Source organism: Macaca nemestrina, chromosome 4, assembly GCF_043159975.1.
Source record: "Macaca nemestrina isolate mMacNem1 chromosome 4, mMacNem.hap1, whole genome shotgun sequence".
NCBI lineage: Eukaryota > Metazoa > Chordata > Mammalia > Primates > Cercopithecidae > Macaca > Macaca nemestrina.
Window position 1 is genome coordinate 41,797,357 of NC_092128.1, and position 18,728 is coordinate 41,816,084.

The window sequence follows — 18,728 nt, forward strand, 5'->3', positions numbered from 1 at the left end:
TTTCACAGACACAAGAAATGTTCTGATTTGTTACCACATGAAGTAGTACAAGCAAACTTAGGCTTGCATGTAAGAAGGAGGAATGTATAATTATTTGGATACTTAATAAAATAGTTTATTACTCTGTATCAGACATGAATCAAGATGGAATTCACTTAATGGTCACTTCAATAATAGAAGAAGCCTGATACCAATGTGTAAGCCAGTGTGATGGTGAAATAAACACTGAATTCAAAATCGTGAATTCCAAATTCTTATCCAGCACATTACCTACATTGCCTGTGTTACTTTAGTCACTTCCCTGCTCTCGACAGTTTTCCTCACTGATAAACTAAGAGGTGGAGAAGGCTAATTGTGATGTCCCCTCCAGTGCTAACATCTCTGATTATATGATCTGAGTCTGCAGAGTCCCATGGCAGAGGCCAAGAATTCCTTGCGTAATTGTCCTAGCCCTCACCCTGCCATGACTATGGCTATTTTCTACTAAAAAGGATGAAAGTCTGAATAGTATGAGTTTAGAAGATCATCTGGGCAGAGGGGCTCAGGTTGGAAAACAGCTCAAGTGATTGCATTCCTGGTGAGAATAAGTTTGTGACTCAATTTAGATCAGCCTCCCAGGGAAACTTTGGAAGCCTAAAAATATCTCCTATATCTTCTAGGAGTGGTATCTCATTTCTCACAGGATCTTCAAGCTCAGAGCTTCAAAGTTATTGTAGATGAGTTTAAATTCTTTAACCATTTCTGGTTAAAAAATTATAATGCATACCTAGGATAGGGTCAAATGTTTAGTCTAGAGATAGGAAACTCTACTTTTTCTAGATATTCAAACCATGAAGGAAAGTTCAGGTGAAAAAATAGAAACCTGAACTCATGCTTGCGATTACATCAAATGAATTAATCCCGGTTTACTTTACTATAAATTAGAGTTCTGATCCCAAAGCAGAGTTGTTTCTAAGTAGAATGATCAGTTGGAAAAATTCTAAGGCTACAGTGTTTTCTATTGTGTGAGGTCACTTAATAAAATCACCATTATCATTTTAACTTGTTTTAAAAATACAGTACTTTATATGTCTCTATCCTAAGAATATTATGACAGTTTAATTTTGAGAAATTAATTAACAGAATACAGAAGAACCAATGATTATCTCAACAACAAATGAAAAGGAATCTGATAAAATTTCAATATCTGTTTCTGATAAATGTTCTTAATAAACTTGAATATAAAGATATATTATTAACCTGAAAAAGGATTTCTTCCTCAAAATAACAATCAATGCCATAATTAATAAAAGTCTAGATGCATTACATTTAGAATCAGGAAAAAACGGAATAGTAGCTATTACTACCATTTAACATTTTTCTAGAATTTCTAGCTAATACAAGTCAACAAGAAAAATGATTGAGGTACGAATATTGGAAAGAAGAAGAAAAAGTATCATCAGCATAGAATATGATTGTGTAACAAATGTAAATGAATCAAGAGTTTAAAAGATAGAGGTTTAAAAAAGAACTATGTTAAGAAAATCGATTTCTATATACCGAACATGACAACTAATTAAATGAGCATCCCATTCATAGTAACAATATAACAAAAGATACATTGTAATAGCAATAAGATGTATATCTTAAAATATACAACTCACAAAACATTATTGGAACTTTTTTTTGTTTTTGTTTTGTTTTGTTTGAGACGGAGTCTCGCTGTGTCGCCCAGGCTGGAGTGCAGTGGTGCAATCTCGGCTCACTGCAAGCTCCGCCTCCCGGGTTCACGCCATTCTCCCGCCTCAGCCTCCGAGTAGCTGGGACTACAGGCGCCCGCCACCACGCCTGGCTAGTTTTTGGTATTTTTTTTTAGTAGAGACGGGGTTTCACCATGTTGGCCAGGATGGTCTCGATATCCTGACCTCGTGATCCACCCGCCTCGGCCTCCCAAAGTGCTGGGATTACAGGCTTGAGCCACCGCGCCCGGCCTATTGGGACATATTTTAAAAGTCTCAAATAAATGGAGAGACTTAAAACTTTCTAAAATGAAGAACTTAATATTGCAAAGATTATATTCCCCTCCAAGTTATTTTATAAGATTAGTGCAATCTTCATGAAAATTTAAAGATTTTTTGGAAGAGAATTTTTGGCACTATAAGGGTAGGGACTGTCAGTCTCAATCTTGGCAGCAATCCTAACACCATGTACAATACCAAGCACAGAATATCCACTCAACAAATATTTGCTGAATCAATGAATACAATGATTATACATTTCATTTGGAAGAGAATTCATCAAAAACATTTGAGGAATAAGAATAATGTGTCAGAGAGTTTACATTACTGGATATGAAAACATAAAGCCATAATAATATGTGACAAGACAAAGAAAGAGACTCATTTATCTGGCAAGTCCAGGAACATGTCCAAGCACATGTAATACTTTAATATATTATAAAATACAGCATTTTAATTCAATGGAGAAAGAGATCATGCAATAAATGATGGACGAACTGGATACTCATCTTTTTGTAATTAGATTTCTACCTCATACATGCATCACAATGAATTCCAAATAGAACAGATAGTTAAATATAAAAGATGAAATAATAAAAACATAGCTGCATGCTTACATAACATTTGGGTGGCATGGGTCTTTATAAAAGAATAATGTCAAAGCAGAAAACAAAGAAGATATATAGATTTGCCAGCAAATTTTTCAAAAATTAAAGCTTTTAATTGTTAAACAAAACAAAACTCACTAGAAACAAAATTCAAAATTACAAGGCAATTGACAGGCTAGGGAAAATATTCAGTCATGTATCAAGAAAGAGACAAATACATCAAAATAAAAACACACAAAGAACATGAAAGGCAATTCACACACAAAAAAAGAAATATAAATGCATAATTAATATACAAAAATATTAAACTCACTAGGAACCAAAAGTAATGCAAATGAAAATAACAATATGCTCTTTTTCACTTAGCATTTTAAAAACATTTTTTAAAATACCTATTGTTAGGACTGAATTTTCATAGTTTAGTATCAGGAAAGTAAATTAGTAGTACACTTTTTCTGGAAAGCAATTTATTTGTATTTGTACATTTAGGTAGAGAGTCAAGAACACCTTCTAAGAGTCAGCTTTTAAAGGGGTGTGTACTGAAGGATGTTTTTATAGTAGTAAAAAATTGAGGCAATTTAAATATTCAATGATGAGGAATTGATTAAATAAATCGTGGTACAGCCATATGATTCATGAAAGTAATTAGGTAGAAAAACATCTAATGACCCAGAAAGGCATTCACAACACATTAAAGGGAGAAGCAGATTAAAAGGACATTATGTAATGATGACCTCTCCCCTTTATTAAGTATAAATTTCCATGGGAAAAAGTTGGAAGGATGAACATCAAATTTATCAGTAATTATCTGATTATTCTGATTATTAATCAGAAAAAAATAAAAATTTGGATAAAAATTTCACATAACTTACAATAATAAAAAGAAAACATGCATACAAAAAAATGGAAGAAAGCAAACACACCTACACTCAGAACTTATAGGATACAGTGAATGCTGGCTTATATACTAAAGCAAAAGTTTAAGATTTTGCTTTTGGCAGGGTAAAGTGAGTGTCAATTTTTTGTTTATTTTGATACAGCAGAGTCGGACAATAGTTTTTGGCTTCATACAAATTGCTAAGGAAAAGAATTTTTCCATATTCATCAAAGAAAATAAAAACATATTCATGCTTAATCCATTGAAGAATTGTTTAAGAGGTTTATTTTTAAATATTTCCTTCATTTTGCCACAATTGTTTATGGCTTTTGCAAAAATACACATATACCACACCTAGAACAGAATCTCAAAACATAAATCTATCTTTCTTTTAGATTCAATGACTAATTCAAAATGTTTTGGTTTTGGTATTTTCCTTTTAGTGCTTACTGATTTTACTAATTATTGCTAGTAACATCTTCACTAGAAATCTAAGCTATATTCTCCATATTTTATAAGAAAAACCTCCTGGATTTGCTGCAATAGCAGCAATAATAGGTTTGGTTCAGATAATACAATAATGAAAGATGTGTTAAAATATTAATTTTAATTTCTTTTTTTTTTTTTTTTTTTTTTTTTTGAGATGGAGTCTCGCTCTGTCGCCCAGGCTGGAGTGCAGTGGCGCGATCTCAGCTCACTGCAAGCTCCGCCTCCTGGGTTTACGCCATTATCCTGGTTCAGCCTCCCGAGTAGCTGGGACTACAGGCGCCCGCCACCTTGCCCGGCTAGTTTTTTGTATATTTTTTTTTTTTAGTAGAGACGGGATTTCACCGTGTTAGCCAGGATGGTCTCGATCTTCTGACCTCGTGATCCACCTGTCTCGGCCTCCCAAAGTGCTGGGATTACAGGCTTGAGCCACCGCGCCTGGCCTAATTTTAATTTCTAAAGTAATACTAGAATCTGCCGTCATTTTAAAGCATTAGCAAAATATATTCCTGTGCCTTATAAAAATCAAACTGGTGCTTCAAGATTTGCTTATAGTATATATACAGAAATAACTAAATGTAAATAACAAGTATTTGTGCACTTAGGTAGAGTCTATTTAAAAATATAGGGACTGGACTAGGCACAGTGTCTCATGTCTGAAATCCCAGCACTTTGAGGGGCCAAAGCAGGGAGGATCACTTGAGCACAGGAGTTTGAGACCAGCCTGGGCAACATGATGAGACCCTGTCTCTAAAACTGAAAGGCAGAAAACAAAACAAAACAAAACAAAACAAAATAGCAAACATATATATATGCTAACCTATTATTGCTGTTATATATTTAAGTCTATGAAAGGCATATATATACATATGTATATATGCATATATTTTAATAATATAATATAATATAGTCTATTATATATTATATTATAATATAATATAAATTATTATATTATTTATAGTATATATTTATTTGGAATAAATATTACTATATTATATATAACACACATGTTATATATAATTATAATATATTATATATTATAATAATAGGCTAGGGACATACATGTGACATATATATAGGTTTTACATATATATTCCTTTCATATATTTAAATTGGTACAAAGGTAATTATGCTCTTTGCCATTACTTTCAATGGTGAAAGCCACAATTACTTTTGCAGCACTGTATACAGAGCTCTACATGTAGAGAGAGAGAGAGCACTTGCTTTGTACCAGAATCTATTCTATGGGCTTAACGCATTTAATTCTCACAACTCTGTAAAACATGTTCTATCCAGCAAAAGAAACTATCATCAGAGCGAACAGGCAACCTACAGAATGGGAGAAAATGTTTGCAATCTATCCACTTGACAAAGGGCTAATATCCAGAATCTACAAGGAACTTAAACAAATTTACAGGAAAAAAACAACCCCATCAAAAACTGGGCAAAGGATATGAACAGACACTTCTCAAAAGAAGACATTTACGCGGCCAACAAACATATGAAAATAAGCTCATCATCACTAGTCATTAGAGAAATGCAAATCAAAACCACAATGAGATACCATCTCACACCAGTTAGAATGGTGATCATTAAAAAGTCAGGAAACAACAGATGCTGGAGAGGCTGTGGAGAAATAGGAACGCTTTTACACTGTTGGTGGGAGTATAAATTAGTTCAACCATTGTGGAAGACAGTGTGGCGATTCCTCAAGGATCTAGAACTAGAAATACCATTTGATCCAGCAATCCCATTACTGGGTATATACCCAAAGGATTATTAATCATTCGACTATAAAGACACATGCACATGTATGTTTATTGCACCATTGTTTCCAATAGCAAAGACTTGGAACCAACCCAAATGTCCACCAATGATAGACTGGATAAAGAAAATGTGGCACATATACACCATGGAATACTATGCAGCCATAAGAAAGAATGAGATCATGTCCTCTGCAGGGACATGAATGAAGCTGGAAACCATCATCCTCAGCAAACTAACACAGGAACAGAAAACCAAACACCATGTGTTCTCACTCGTAAAAGGGAGTTGAACATTGAGAACAGGTGGACACAGAGAGGGGAACAACATACACCAGGGCCCGTTGGGAAGTAAGGAGTGGGGGAGGGAACTTAGAAGACAGGTCAATAGGTGCAACAAACTACCATGGCACATGTATACCTATGTAACAAACCTGCATGTTCTGCACGTGTATCTTGTTGTTGGATTTTTTTTAGAAGAAGAAATTTTTAAAAAATTAAACTAAACAGTTCTTTCTATGGATACCACTCTCCAATTTCCTCACCTTAGATCTAGCAAAAGTCAAATCATTAAGTGACCATGCTGATGCCTGCTACAAGTAGTTCTCAACCTTGGCAGTATAATAGAATCGCTTGGGGAACATTTCAAGAATGATAGTGTCCCAGGTTTTATACCAGACCAATTAAATTACATTTTCTGGGGTAGGGCAGAGTTGCATCATGGGAACTAAGGGGAAGATGTACAATGCAGTAGATAGCACGAGAAAATGCAGCTGTGTTAGAGATGGAGTTTAGGATGGGGTAAAATATTCAGGACATAGGAGATTGTGGGGAGTACAGTGTCACTCTGGGGTTAGAGAAGCAGCTAGATAAGGGGGTGAGACAGAAAGATAAGAAAGGAATTCTACATGGCAGACATTTAGAAGATTTGCTGGAGATAGCAGTCCCTAGGTAGCCAATCACAGGAAGAAACATACATAAATCAAAGTGCCTAAGCCACAGGCCCTCTATGCACAGAATTCCCGAAAGAACACCATCCCTTCTTTAGTGAAGTAAATAAAAATAGTTTACCCCCACATATATTTCATTCACATATTTTGAAATGGTTGCCAGAGGCCCAGTGGATAGAAGTGGTTCTGCAAAGCTGTATTTTGTGGGAGAAACTTGCATCTGTAGAAAACGTGTTAGTGCAGCCAGGCTCTCCCTTTCCAGGCCTTTTTTTTTTTTTTTTTTTTTTTTTTAAATCTAGGAAAGATTAACTGAGAGTCTGACACCTGCCAAGGTTTGAAAAGAAACATTTACCATCTATTTTCTCTGTGGGCTGCCAAGGATTTATCTATAAAACAACACCCCCTTTGCTACCCAAGCCTCTTCCTTTCTCCCTCTCATAACCTGTCTTGCCACTGAAACCTGTTTTACAAAGATTCAAGCCCCCATTCTTTCTGTAACCTCAAGATGGTATACAAGGTTCCATACTGCATTGTGAGGGTGGGTCTTCATCCTGAAGGCTCCCATGTATACACATCAAATACATTTGTGTGCCTTTCCTCTTATCAATCTGCCTCCTGTCAGTAATTTTTCAGCAAACCTTTCGGGGGCCAAAGACCTTGGCCCCCACATTAGCAGTAAGCTTGTATTCAAATGCCTACCCAATGTTTTTATCCAAACATAAGGGACAGAGATCCTCCTTTGCCATATAGACTGTAGTCTGCAACATGAGTACCAGGACTTCTCCTTTACGTCCTTTAATTTTGTGAGGTTTAATGAAAAAAGGTAGTCTGACCTAGGCTGCACTGACATATGCCTCAATTTGTTGGTAGAAACATGCCCAGAGTTACCTAGGAATCAAGAATATTTTTGAATGAACGCTTGTGAATTTCTTATCATCATAAATGCCTTGTGATAATCATATTCTCTCAGCAATCTGCTTACAGAGCTCCCTCTACTTGACTTCCCTCAGACCATCCTTGATTGACTCTCACATTCAGGATTTCAGCGGCCAGTTTCTCTTCCATGCTAGGAGTCTTTTATTTATTTATTTATTTTTTCTTTTTGAGATGGAGTCTCGCTCTGTCGCCCAGGCTGGAGTGCAGTGGCGCGATCTCAGCTCACTGCAACCTCCGCCTCCACCTCGCAGGTTCAAGCTATTCTCCTGCCTCAGCCTCCCGAGTAGCTGGTGCCCACCACCATGCCTGGCTAATTTTTGTATTTTTAGTATAGACGGGGTTTCACCATATTGGCCAGTCTGATCTCAAACTCCTGACCTTGTGATTTGCCTGCCTCAGGATCCCAAAGTGCTGGGATTACACAGGTGAGCCACCGTGCCCGGCTTTGCTGGGAGTCTTAAATGTTAAAGACAATGTTGCATCTATCTGGCTAAGTCAGATGAAGAAAAAACAACTGCATAGTTAATGGTGAGAAGTCATAGCTAATAATATTTAAAATTACAGCAGTACTTCAGAAAGATTAGCTCCTTCATGATGGCATTTCCTTTTTTTTAACCTTTCACAGTTAACAGCAAATTTTATAGTACATTTCTCTATCAGTCCTGAAACCAACCAAATATTTTTATGCCACAACTGTCATTGTTTAGAGGGACTAAGAATGTGTAGACATTCTTAAAGTATGACCATCTAGTTCTAAGAGAAGTGTTATAGCAGTTTCAAGAATCCCTGGCTCATTTATCCTTGCTCAGTGAAAGAAAAGAAGAAATACCCATAAAGAATACTATAAATAGGAAGGTACTGGTGTAAGTTATGTAAAAGGATGGAGAAAATGTACAGAAATACTATAATGGCTAAATTTTCTCCCCCTCTTTTATTTTTATAGGAGATGAAAAGAATTAAATCAAGAGATCAGATACCCTGAAAAAAAACTGCACTAATCTAAATGGCCACTATGGCTATCTAAATTATTTAAGACCTAACAATTTGCAAATTTTTCACTATTTAAAACTGCATGGTGTCAGCGTGGCTTTTTCTCCATGACAAGGGTGAAAAACCTGCAGCCTCATCACACTCGTGCCATTCCCAATATAAATATTATTCTCTCTGCCTTCTCACTATACACATTTCAGCTGCTTCTTCCCCCTGGATCCTTCACTCACCAACATTCCATTGGTTATCAGTAGGAGCTGAGATGGTGGAAACACGCTTTCCCCTTCAAACGTGCTGCTAGTTCCAGAGCTGTAGCCTTGGGCTCAGGAGTACCTCTCCACTCACCCCCGTGCATGGACAACTAATACACCATGAAGGGCTTTTAAGATCTCCTTTGCTGGGATATTTTTAATCTTGAGAAGTTTAAGAACAATTTCATCTTTCTCCATACCTACTTCATTCTCCTATCCCTTATTTTTGTCTGTAGGTTTGGCACTTAGCATGACTGGTTCTTGGGGGGATTTCATACAGTTCCTCCTCCGGGTATAACTAACTGAGAAGATCTTGTTGATTCCTGCCCTGCTACCTGTTGTGAACTTTCTTCAGATTTGCCCCTGAAGTGACCCTGGAAGAATCCTCAGCCTTCAAGCTCTGTAGCCTGTGTCTCCTAAGAAGATGCAGAGAAGCTCAGCAGAACCAAGGCTGGTTACTAGAGTCACCATTCTGTTGAGTACCTAAGTACAAGCATTATAATTATAATCATATTTTAATAGCAATCATAATCTAATATGGTGAAAGGGTCAAAGGCTTTGGAGCTAAAGAAACAGATATTTCTCAAATTTGCCATATATGTAAGTTTAGGAAAGTTACTTAATTTCCCTTATGCTCAACTTCCTATTATATAAATTAGAGATAATTTTTGCTCCATGGAGTTACTAGGAAAATTAAATAAAATAATCTGCGTAAAGAGCTTCATATTGAACTGGAACCGATTAGGTACTCAATAAATATTAAACTGTTCTATATCATGTTTATTTTTTGGCATACACCAGACCAAAAAAAATTCTACAGACATGTCCATGTGTCATACAAACTTTGACATTTAGGTTTTTGCTCACATGAAACTATGTTGGTGGGATCTAGAGAAATAAATTATTTTACAAGCCAAGCAGAGAATAGAAAGGGGCCTTCTAATTAGACCCCTCTTCTAGCTTCTACTCAGTAGTGCTTATGTTAATCGATAGAAGCAGCATGCAATGGAGAACACGACAGGGAGAAATTTTGAGTTTCACTGAAATCTTGGCCATGACATAACAATTACTTGAAATATCATTCACTTCAATCCAACAATCATTTATTGAAAATGTTAAATACTTACATGATGTATATGATAGGATCAGAGTGAACTGTACTCCATACCCTGATTCAAAACAACCAGCAAAACTTATTTTCTAAAAATTACATCAAATAGAATCAGAAGCTGTGAATAAAATTGTTTCTCAAAGCTCTGGGTGGTGCTGTGATTGAGAAAAATCATCTCAAAGGTAACTTAAAAGACATTTAATTCTCCATCTACCTCATTTAAATTTGCTAATAAAATATTTTTTATCCCCAATTTCCCACATGATTTCAGATTTCCATAAGAATATATATTATGGATCTATTATTTCAAAAGTCAGAAAAATTTATTCTAGGAAATTCTCAAGAGCATTAGAGAACATTCTGGACCTAAGTGTAGTTATTTTTGTTAAGATAAGTTTTAAGTGCATTTTTCATGGAGGTATATGAACTGAAACTTTTTAAGCAAGGTAACACAAATGGCATTCTTTGGGAGACACTGTAGCACTGCTTAACTCCCTGAGGCATAAAGACCAATACAAACACAAAGCAATTCATATGGTAAGTAAACACCCCAAAGCAAATATTGTACACAGCCTTAACAAGAAGATTAAACAAGTCTTGAACCTTTCGCCTTTTATAGGTTACAACCAAGGATTCAAATAATGCTTTCATGATGTAGAAAATAATAAATCAGAGTCACATTGGACAGCAGCTGGGGAACATACAAGGCACTTAAACACCACAAAGCCTGGATTTTCAGATGTGCAGCTCTTCACACTGATCAGATGTAAGATATTAAGAAAATAAATTGCAAGAGAAATTTGCTGCTATACTTTAAATTTTTAGTATTTTTCTTTGAAACAATTCAGCATGCAGATATGACTTCAAAATATTACAAACATTCATATGTATAATTAGCTGCATTTGACCTAATTCTGCTGACATTGTCTCCTGACATTCTCCTGTTGAATACAGCAAAATAAAGGCACCAGTAACCTCATGTACCAGTAAGATAATGTGATTTGGAATCGTAACAGAAAATAATTTTTAAGCAACCAATTTATTTTGCTGAGCTCAATGAGAGTGTAAATTGCCACCTGTGTTCCAGGACATTTTAGTTCCAAAGGATTTTTACTCATCCTCACTAGAGTTTTAGGTGGTTCCTTAGTGTTTGGAGTTGGATTCATCCTTTATATTTTTATACCTATTAACCAGATTTCCTAGTCCTTTAATAATCACAAAAATGAATATAGTTATGTGATACATAGTGAATGTACAAATGAGATCCTTACCCCTAAATATAACAAGATTCCATAGAACATAAATCTCCAGAAAAAGCATCGCCGAAGGGCATTAATGAGTTTGGGATTTTTCTTTGAAGCCAGCTCTCTATCCCATTCTCTGCAAAAGAATAAAAAGTGGGACCAATAAGTTACATGTGCAAATATTTCAGTTGTCCTGTTTCCCTTAACATAGTTTGATTCACACAAGTATATCCAAGGAGATTAACCCAAGGATTTATAGAGACAAAACCTCATGGAGACCCTCCAGCACCAAACACTCAGCCAGATATTTGGCAGAATTCAATGCTCTGCCTTGTATCACTGTGCAGGGAATTGATTTCATGAAAAGGCCACATTGTATGTGTTAAAGAAAAGTGTTGGCCTTCTAAAGAACAATGAAAAGGGTGGACAAATAAAGTAAGGCTTTTACAAATAGTCATTGCTGTGCTTAGAACAAGGGAGAAAAAATAAACACATAAATATTCTACATTTTTCCCTTACACCTTGATCTTTATCGGTTTAGAACTGTGGCAGATTTTACAAGATTTCACTGACAAATCAAAAACAAGTTAAAATGTCAGGTGGCTTTTTCTGTGATTTAACATGAGAAAAATCTGTTAGACTTTGTTTTTAAAAGTAGAGGCATAAAATATCATTAAACTTCATTTTCAACTACTAAAATCATTTATTAGAGTAAAAGTCTTTGAAAAATGAGAACAGGATCAAATTATATATTTTCTATTATAGTAAGAATAGACATTAAATAGTCTGAAAACTGGCTGAAATCTAGCAAACTTTGTTTTCTTTTAAATATTATAGGAACACCAGTTGATTGTATTTATTAAGTTATTGCCATTGATTTCTGTTAATAAAAGCCTTTTTTCTCTTCACAAAGGAACAAAATATCTGTAAAAATTATCATCTTAATTTTCAAACTGTACAGAGATGAAAAATTTCATGAACCACAAGCAAGAACTACGTAAACAATTAGATAAAGGCTTTACATTTCATCAATGGTTATTCCCATTACTATCAAGTTACCATAAATAAACTTAGCTCTAAATCACTCTAAAGGAGTAATAGGCTGGGGCAGTGGCTCACACCACTAATCCCAACACTTTGGGAGGCCAAGGCGGGCAGATCACTTGAGGTCAGGAGTTCAAGACCAGCCTGGCCAACATAGTAAAACCCTGTCTCTACAAAAATTAGCCGGGCATGGTGGTGCATGCCTGTAGTCCCAGCTACTTGGGAGGCTGAGGGAGGAAATTTGCTTGAACCCAGAAGGTGGAGGTTGCAGTGAGCTGAGATCACACCACTACACTCCAGCCTGGGCAACACAGCGAGACTGTCTCAAAAACAAACACCACAAATTAAAAAAAAGCATAAAGGAGTAATATACAGCTGAGATTTGAAGACAAGCTTGGCAATCTCTGAGCATGGATCTTACCATCCCCCAGAAGCTCGCTAATGAGAGCCTTTCTACAAAGCCTAATTACCTTTTCCCATCTATTTACCTCCCCACACTCTTCTCCACCATTCTCTCACAAACAGAGCTAACCTCCCATTCATAACATTTGGTTACTCAGAGTAAGAAGCTAAATATGGAGCAGACTCACCTTCTCCATCAAAGGAGAAATGGATCAGATGGGAAAGCCAAGGAAGGGGTGTGTACATAAACCAACAAAATGGGTTCAATGTGAAAAAGTGGTCCACACCGAAGTTATGTAGAAAGGTGTCGTTATATTTCATAAGAGGTCTCTAGTGACCCTGGGCAATGTAGTTTTAGGAACATGGTGGAAACCATACTTCAGGAGCTGAGATATAAATGAAAGAGAAGTAGAGAGACCAGAAGAGCAGAGAATATTAGCTATGAAAGAAAAAAAAGAGAATGGGGTAGTTACCTGAGGAGAAGGCGAGGTTGGGGAATTTCTTTAATGGATGAAACTTGAACAACTTGGTGCCACAAATTGTTAGCACCAAGAGTAGGTGGTGTGGTTCTAGTAGCACCACATACCAGGCCCAAATCAGAAGGGAAGAAGTTTTATTCTTATAAAGTTCATATCCTGACTACAATCTTGGAATGGATATGTGATCTGCATACTGCAGTTATGTAGAAGATTCAATCCATGGTCACAAAATGGAGCCAGATGGGTTAATGTTCTTCAACCATCTGGCAACCACTTGAGGGCCATGGTCACAAGGCAGTTATGAAACGTGAAGCCAGGGTCACTTTCCCAAGGGTACAGAGGTACAAAGTACCAAAAATGGTATGTCACTCTTCCAAAATACTTCAATAAATTTCAAATACCAATTTTATAAGAAAAGAAGTAACAGGGTGAAGAGATACAAAAACAAAACAAAAATAATAGAATGTATGGGTTTGTACTGGCACAGCATTGTTGAATTGAAGTAAAATAGGCATATTTTTTAAATTGAATCAACATGGGGGATACAGTGAAAACTGAAGAGAAAAAAATGTTAAGCCAGATAATTCTGCAAATTCAGATTCATGTCCTCTATCTGGCCATAAATACAAACGTATCAGCAGTACATATTTTTCAGTTAACCCAGCCCTACTCTGATTAATCATTCCCTCACCATTCAATTAAAATTTAGATATTCAAAGCCAGGCACCGTGTCTCACACCTACAATCCCAGCATTTTGGGAGGCCGAGGTGGGCGGATCACTTGAGGTCAGGAGTTCAAGACCAGCCTGGCCAACATGGCAAAACCCCACCTCTACTAACATACAAAAATTAGCCAGGCGTTGTGGCAGGTGCCTGTAAACCCAGCAACTCAAGAGGCTGAGGCAGGAGAATCACTTGAACCTGGGAGGTGGAGGTTGCAGTGAGCCAAAATCACACCATTGTACTCCAGCCTGGGTAACACAGCGAGACTCTGTCTCAACAACAACAACAACAACAAAAACTTAGATATTCAATATCCATTATATTATTTTAAACTTGTCAATATACCTGCAATGGATTATGTTTTATATTTTATCTCTCCAGCAATGCTACAGGTTTCTGTGTAATGCTAGCCATTTCACCTTCAATCATTGATTCATTCGACAAATACTTATTGAGTATATACCATATGCCAGGTCCTATTCTAGACACTTGGGGATACATCATAAACAAAAGAGATCAAACCCAATAAAAAATAAAAAACAAAACAAAGTATCCCTACCTCATGGCACTTGCACACACCAAGTGTTCATTAATAGAAGCTGGCCCTTGATCTTAAAAGTGTGAATCTGCAACTCCTACTAGCTTAATTCTTTGAATAAAATCAATAAAAATAAAGTTTAATATCTTACTTTGCCTTCAAAATACCAAAGAAAGGAAATGAATTTAATTAAAAGAAACAAATTGCAAGTCAACTCAATGTTTTTACATTGGTACAATAATTTATTAGCTATGTCCTATCTTTTATCCCCACTCACTCTCCCTTTTATCTGGCATCAGGCCTGTGCTATTGGCACAAGACTTAGCCTAGCTCATTCTAGACTATCAGTGGCCCAAGGGGTAAGCATTGTGACTCAAGAGTCTCTGGGGTTTTTCACATTTAGCCAAGGACAAAGGGCTCCTTCTTTCAAGGTCCTTAAAGATAGGAGTGAAGAATTCTAACCAAGGATCCACTTTATGTAGAAAGCCCGTGTGGTCTGAGAAAATAAAACCAGCATAAGGCAAATGCCACCAGGTGGCATTTGAGTCCTTGGTCCCATTGAGTTCCTAAGGCCAGTTCTCTACCTAGGTCTTCACACAGTTCGGGCTTCATGAGCCAATAAACTCCTTTTTATTTACTTAAGCTAGTTAATTGGGTTTCTGTCACTGGCAATCAAAAGGGTCCTAACCTTTTGATTGGAAAGGAAATTGAGAAATTCTTTATGGTGGGGACTACCATTCCTAGAGAGCAAGGCAATACAGACCTCAGCTGGAATCATGGTTCTGTCATTCATTAACTGGCAAAGCATATCATCTCTCTGAGCCTCAGTTTGCTTTTCTATAAAATGGAGATAATGATGCTTTCCACTCAGAGTGGCTGAGAGAAGATATTCTACCTGGCATGTAATAGGTACTCAAAAATATACAATTCTTTATATTTGTTCGATAGCCAGTAGTCATTAGCTTAAGACTTCCCAGGGAGTACATTTGTATTCAAATATAAAGATTTTTGAAAGCAAATATACACAATTTACTTCATAATGGTGTTACTTTAGTTTTCACAAAATCCATCTCATGGTCTCTAATGAGATAAATTATCTGAAACCGAATTTTCCAGGAAAAAAAAAAATCATTTCTCAGGAAACTGATTATTTTTCTTTTACAATTTTATTGTTTAATGATTTCAGTCAATGAGACGTTCCTTTTTTTTTTTTTTTTTTTTTTTAAGAGAGAGAGAGGGTTTTGTTCTGTCACCCAGGCTGGAGTACAGTGGCACAATCATAGCTCACTACAACCTCAAACTTCTGGGCTCAAGTAATCCTCCTGCTTCAGCCTCCTGAGTAGCTGGGAATACAAGCATGCACTACCATTCCCAGCTAACTTTTTTATTTTGTGTAGAGATAAGATCTTGCTGTGTTGCCCAGGCTGGTCTCAAACTCCTGGTCTCAAGCAATCCTCTCATCTTGGCCTCCCAAGTAGTTGGGATTGCAGGCATTAGTCAGTAATGGCTTCTATTTTTAAATATAAGAATTAAACCTACAATATGTTTCAATATGCTTCCTTTCTTTTCTCTAAATAATAATATGAATTTTTCTCTTCAACTAAACAATGTACATGAATATACCTTTCCAATTTTTCAGATAGATTGTCAGCAGAATCAGCAGAAGGGATTTGGTATATATCTGACAATTCCAGGCGCTGTCTGTATCCTTTCCTCAAAATTGGTCTGGTCCAGCTAAAATAAAGAGAGGAGGAAGAGATATTCACTTGATTTGGTCTCCAATACAGATTTAGAATCTGATACCATTCAAATTTTCTGGCATGTGAAAAATTATGTACACGTAATTATGAGAATAAAATAAGTCAATTTCTGTAAATACCAGGCTTCATCTCTTACAGGGTACACCTGTATAAAACATCAATATCTCTGAACTAACATGACTGACACTTTGTCAAAGGGATTGGGAATAATGGTATGGTTTTTCTCAGGGGAAAAAAGCAAACTGCTAAACATTCCATATTTAAATTATTCTTTAAAAAAAAAAACTGCCCCCAAACAATCATATACTAGCAGTTTATAGCAAATTGCTGAAGTCCAGCCTCTTCTATTTCAAATATAAAATGAACTCTGAATAAGACAGGCACTTAATCAAAACTTAATCAAAAGCCTTATATAATTTTGTTACTGTAGCACAGCATACTCACTAATGAGCTATTCGTTGTAGGAACTGACTATAGCCAGAGAGTTAGTGACTAGTTTCTATCAATTTGTTGACTTAATTATCATGTTTGAATCATTACTTGAGGGTAGGATCATAACTTTCTTATGTTTTGTCTCGTCACTCCATAGCAGCTACACTCATCTGCCATCTAGGCATCAATAAATAATAATTTATAATGGAAATTGGCATGGGAAATCACTATGCAGGATACTCTAGTGATTTTCAAAAGTATTGTTTCTAACTATTGAGGATAAGGCAGAATAATCTTCATAAAGATAGGAAAATCTAGAAAGAAGAAAGTGGAAGAGGAGGCAGAAGAGGGATTGTGAAATCAATCATGTACAAAGAGAAATTTCTAAATAAAATTTGAGAGCATGAGAGCTTTCTCAGGTAAAATTTTGTGTATTTATTAAAGAAAGGAATTGAACTGGGATTTAGTGAGTCCAAAACCTATGCTTTTTCCCTCAGCATCTTTCTTTTCTCTAGAGAATTCTAAAATTTGGTGTCATTCAGACCTTATTTGGTAATGTATCAAAAGCACCAAAAATCAAAAGGGAGTGCTTTAGCAATATCTGAGAAGCAAGATAAATTCATAAAAGAAAAAATATTCTAGCAAAGCCATTCAGAACAAAGAGAAAGGGCTATGCCAAATGCAAACATTTTGACACTGTTCTGGGGCAAAACCTTGCAGGTGGCCCTCATGTCCAACCTCATTGCTCCCACCCTAAGGGTCCAGGTCCTTCTTTATACTTCCTTGGTCTGGAACTTCTTCAGTAGGTGCCTGCCCTGGGTTCCTGATATCTCTACAACTTGTCCTTCATTAAAACTTAACTGAATTAGGGCTCTAAGGTTAAGTAACTTCATCATTTATTCCTTACTAAGCTATTAATGAGTGATTATGGTTTACTATGGCATATTTTTTCCATTAATTTGCAATATCTGCATTTTAACAAGAGCTGTCTTTAACAAAGAGCGATAATTAGGTTTAGTCTTCATTGCCCAGTTTGATTCATTTGCAATTTTTCCTGGAGAGCAATAATGAAAATACTTGAGGCCAGTCTGAATACAGCAGGAAAATGAGTGCCATAATCATGCAGGGTCTTCAGGGGGCATCGTCTGAGAAAGCGATGGCACACCCACTTGGTGCATACCATCCCAGTATCTAACATAAAGAACAGAAGGAAAGTCGAACATATAGGAGGCAGTTAGGCTGTAAAAAAATCTGGGACAGCAATTTACGATATAATTTAGATTATGAGTCCTTGTAAACTAAAGTCAAGAAGTGAAAAGGTGAAGTAAGTGTTTACTACTAATAAAAAACTATGTATTTAGTGCTTTCCAAAGTGCCTTCATAAACATGAGCAGGTTGTGGTTTTCATTTGAAAATCTTCTTAAATGAGTAGAACAAAAAGGGATCATTGCCCAATTTTACAGATAAAGAAATGGAAGCTTAGAGATGCTAAACTGGACTAAATGGCAAAGACTAGATTTTTCCACATTCTTCTGACTTCATTCATTCTTTTACCATGTTCAGCTTTCCCTATTTAAGAAAATTTAGTGTGCTGGGTTGTGCTAGACAGACAGCTGGGAGAGAAGCCTGAAAGCAGGAAGAAAAAATAGCAGACTGCATGTAGCGGTGTTGCATGCAGGCAAATATTTAACAATCCCCTCTCCGGAAAACAAAAACAAAAACTGACTTATGGCATTTGCCAATTTCTATGATGTAAATACGCTCATCATCACCATTTTCAAGCAACCAAATATAAAGTCATTGAACACAGAGTTGGGAAGGGATACACAGTTGGATATTAGAATAGTACAATGAAAGTACAATAGAATACAGTCCACCTTTCAAATACAATGAAGGCAAACAACCTTAATAGCATAGATAATAGTAAAATGTAAAATAATTAGGAAGTGATAACTTCTGAGGTTTTTCTTTTTTTCTTTTTCTTTTTTTTTCTCTTTTTTTTTTTTTTTGAGACAGAGTTTCACTCTTACTGCCCAAGCTGGAGTGCAATGGCACAATCTCGGCTCACCACAACCTCCACCTCCTGGGTTCAAGGAATTCTGCTGCCTCAGTCTCCCAAGTAGCTGGGATTACAGGC

At 36.2% G+C, this 18,728-nt stretch overlaps 1 protein-coding gene across 2 annotated transcripts in view; it reads right to left on the reverse strand.

The window, feature by feature from the left end:
- The window catches only part of LOC105475504 (CF transmembrane conductance regulator), a 184,064-nt gene that overhangs the window by 136,710 nt on the left and 28,626 nt on the right, over positions 1-18,728 (reverse strand). For both annotated transcript variants that reach the window (XM_011730837.3, XM_071094576.1), the window contains 2 exons: positions 16,023-16,133; positions 11,241-11,349 (listed from right to left, as the gene is read on the reverse strand). In XM_011730837.3, coding sequence (XP_011729139.2) covers positions 11,241-11,349; positions 16,023-16,133 — 220 coding nt within the window. The remainder of the gene's footprint in view (positions 1-11,240; positions 11,350-16,022; positions 16,134-18,728) is intronic.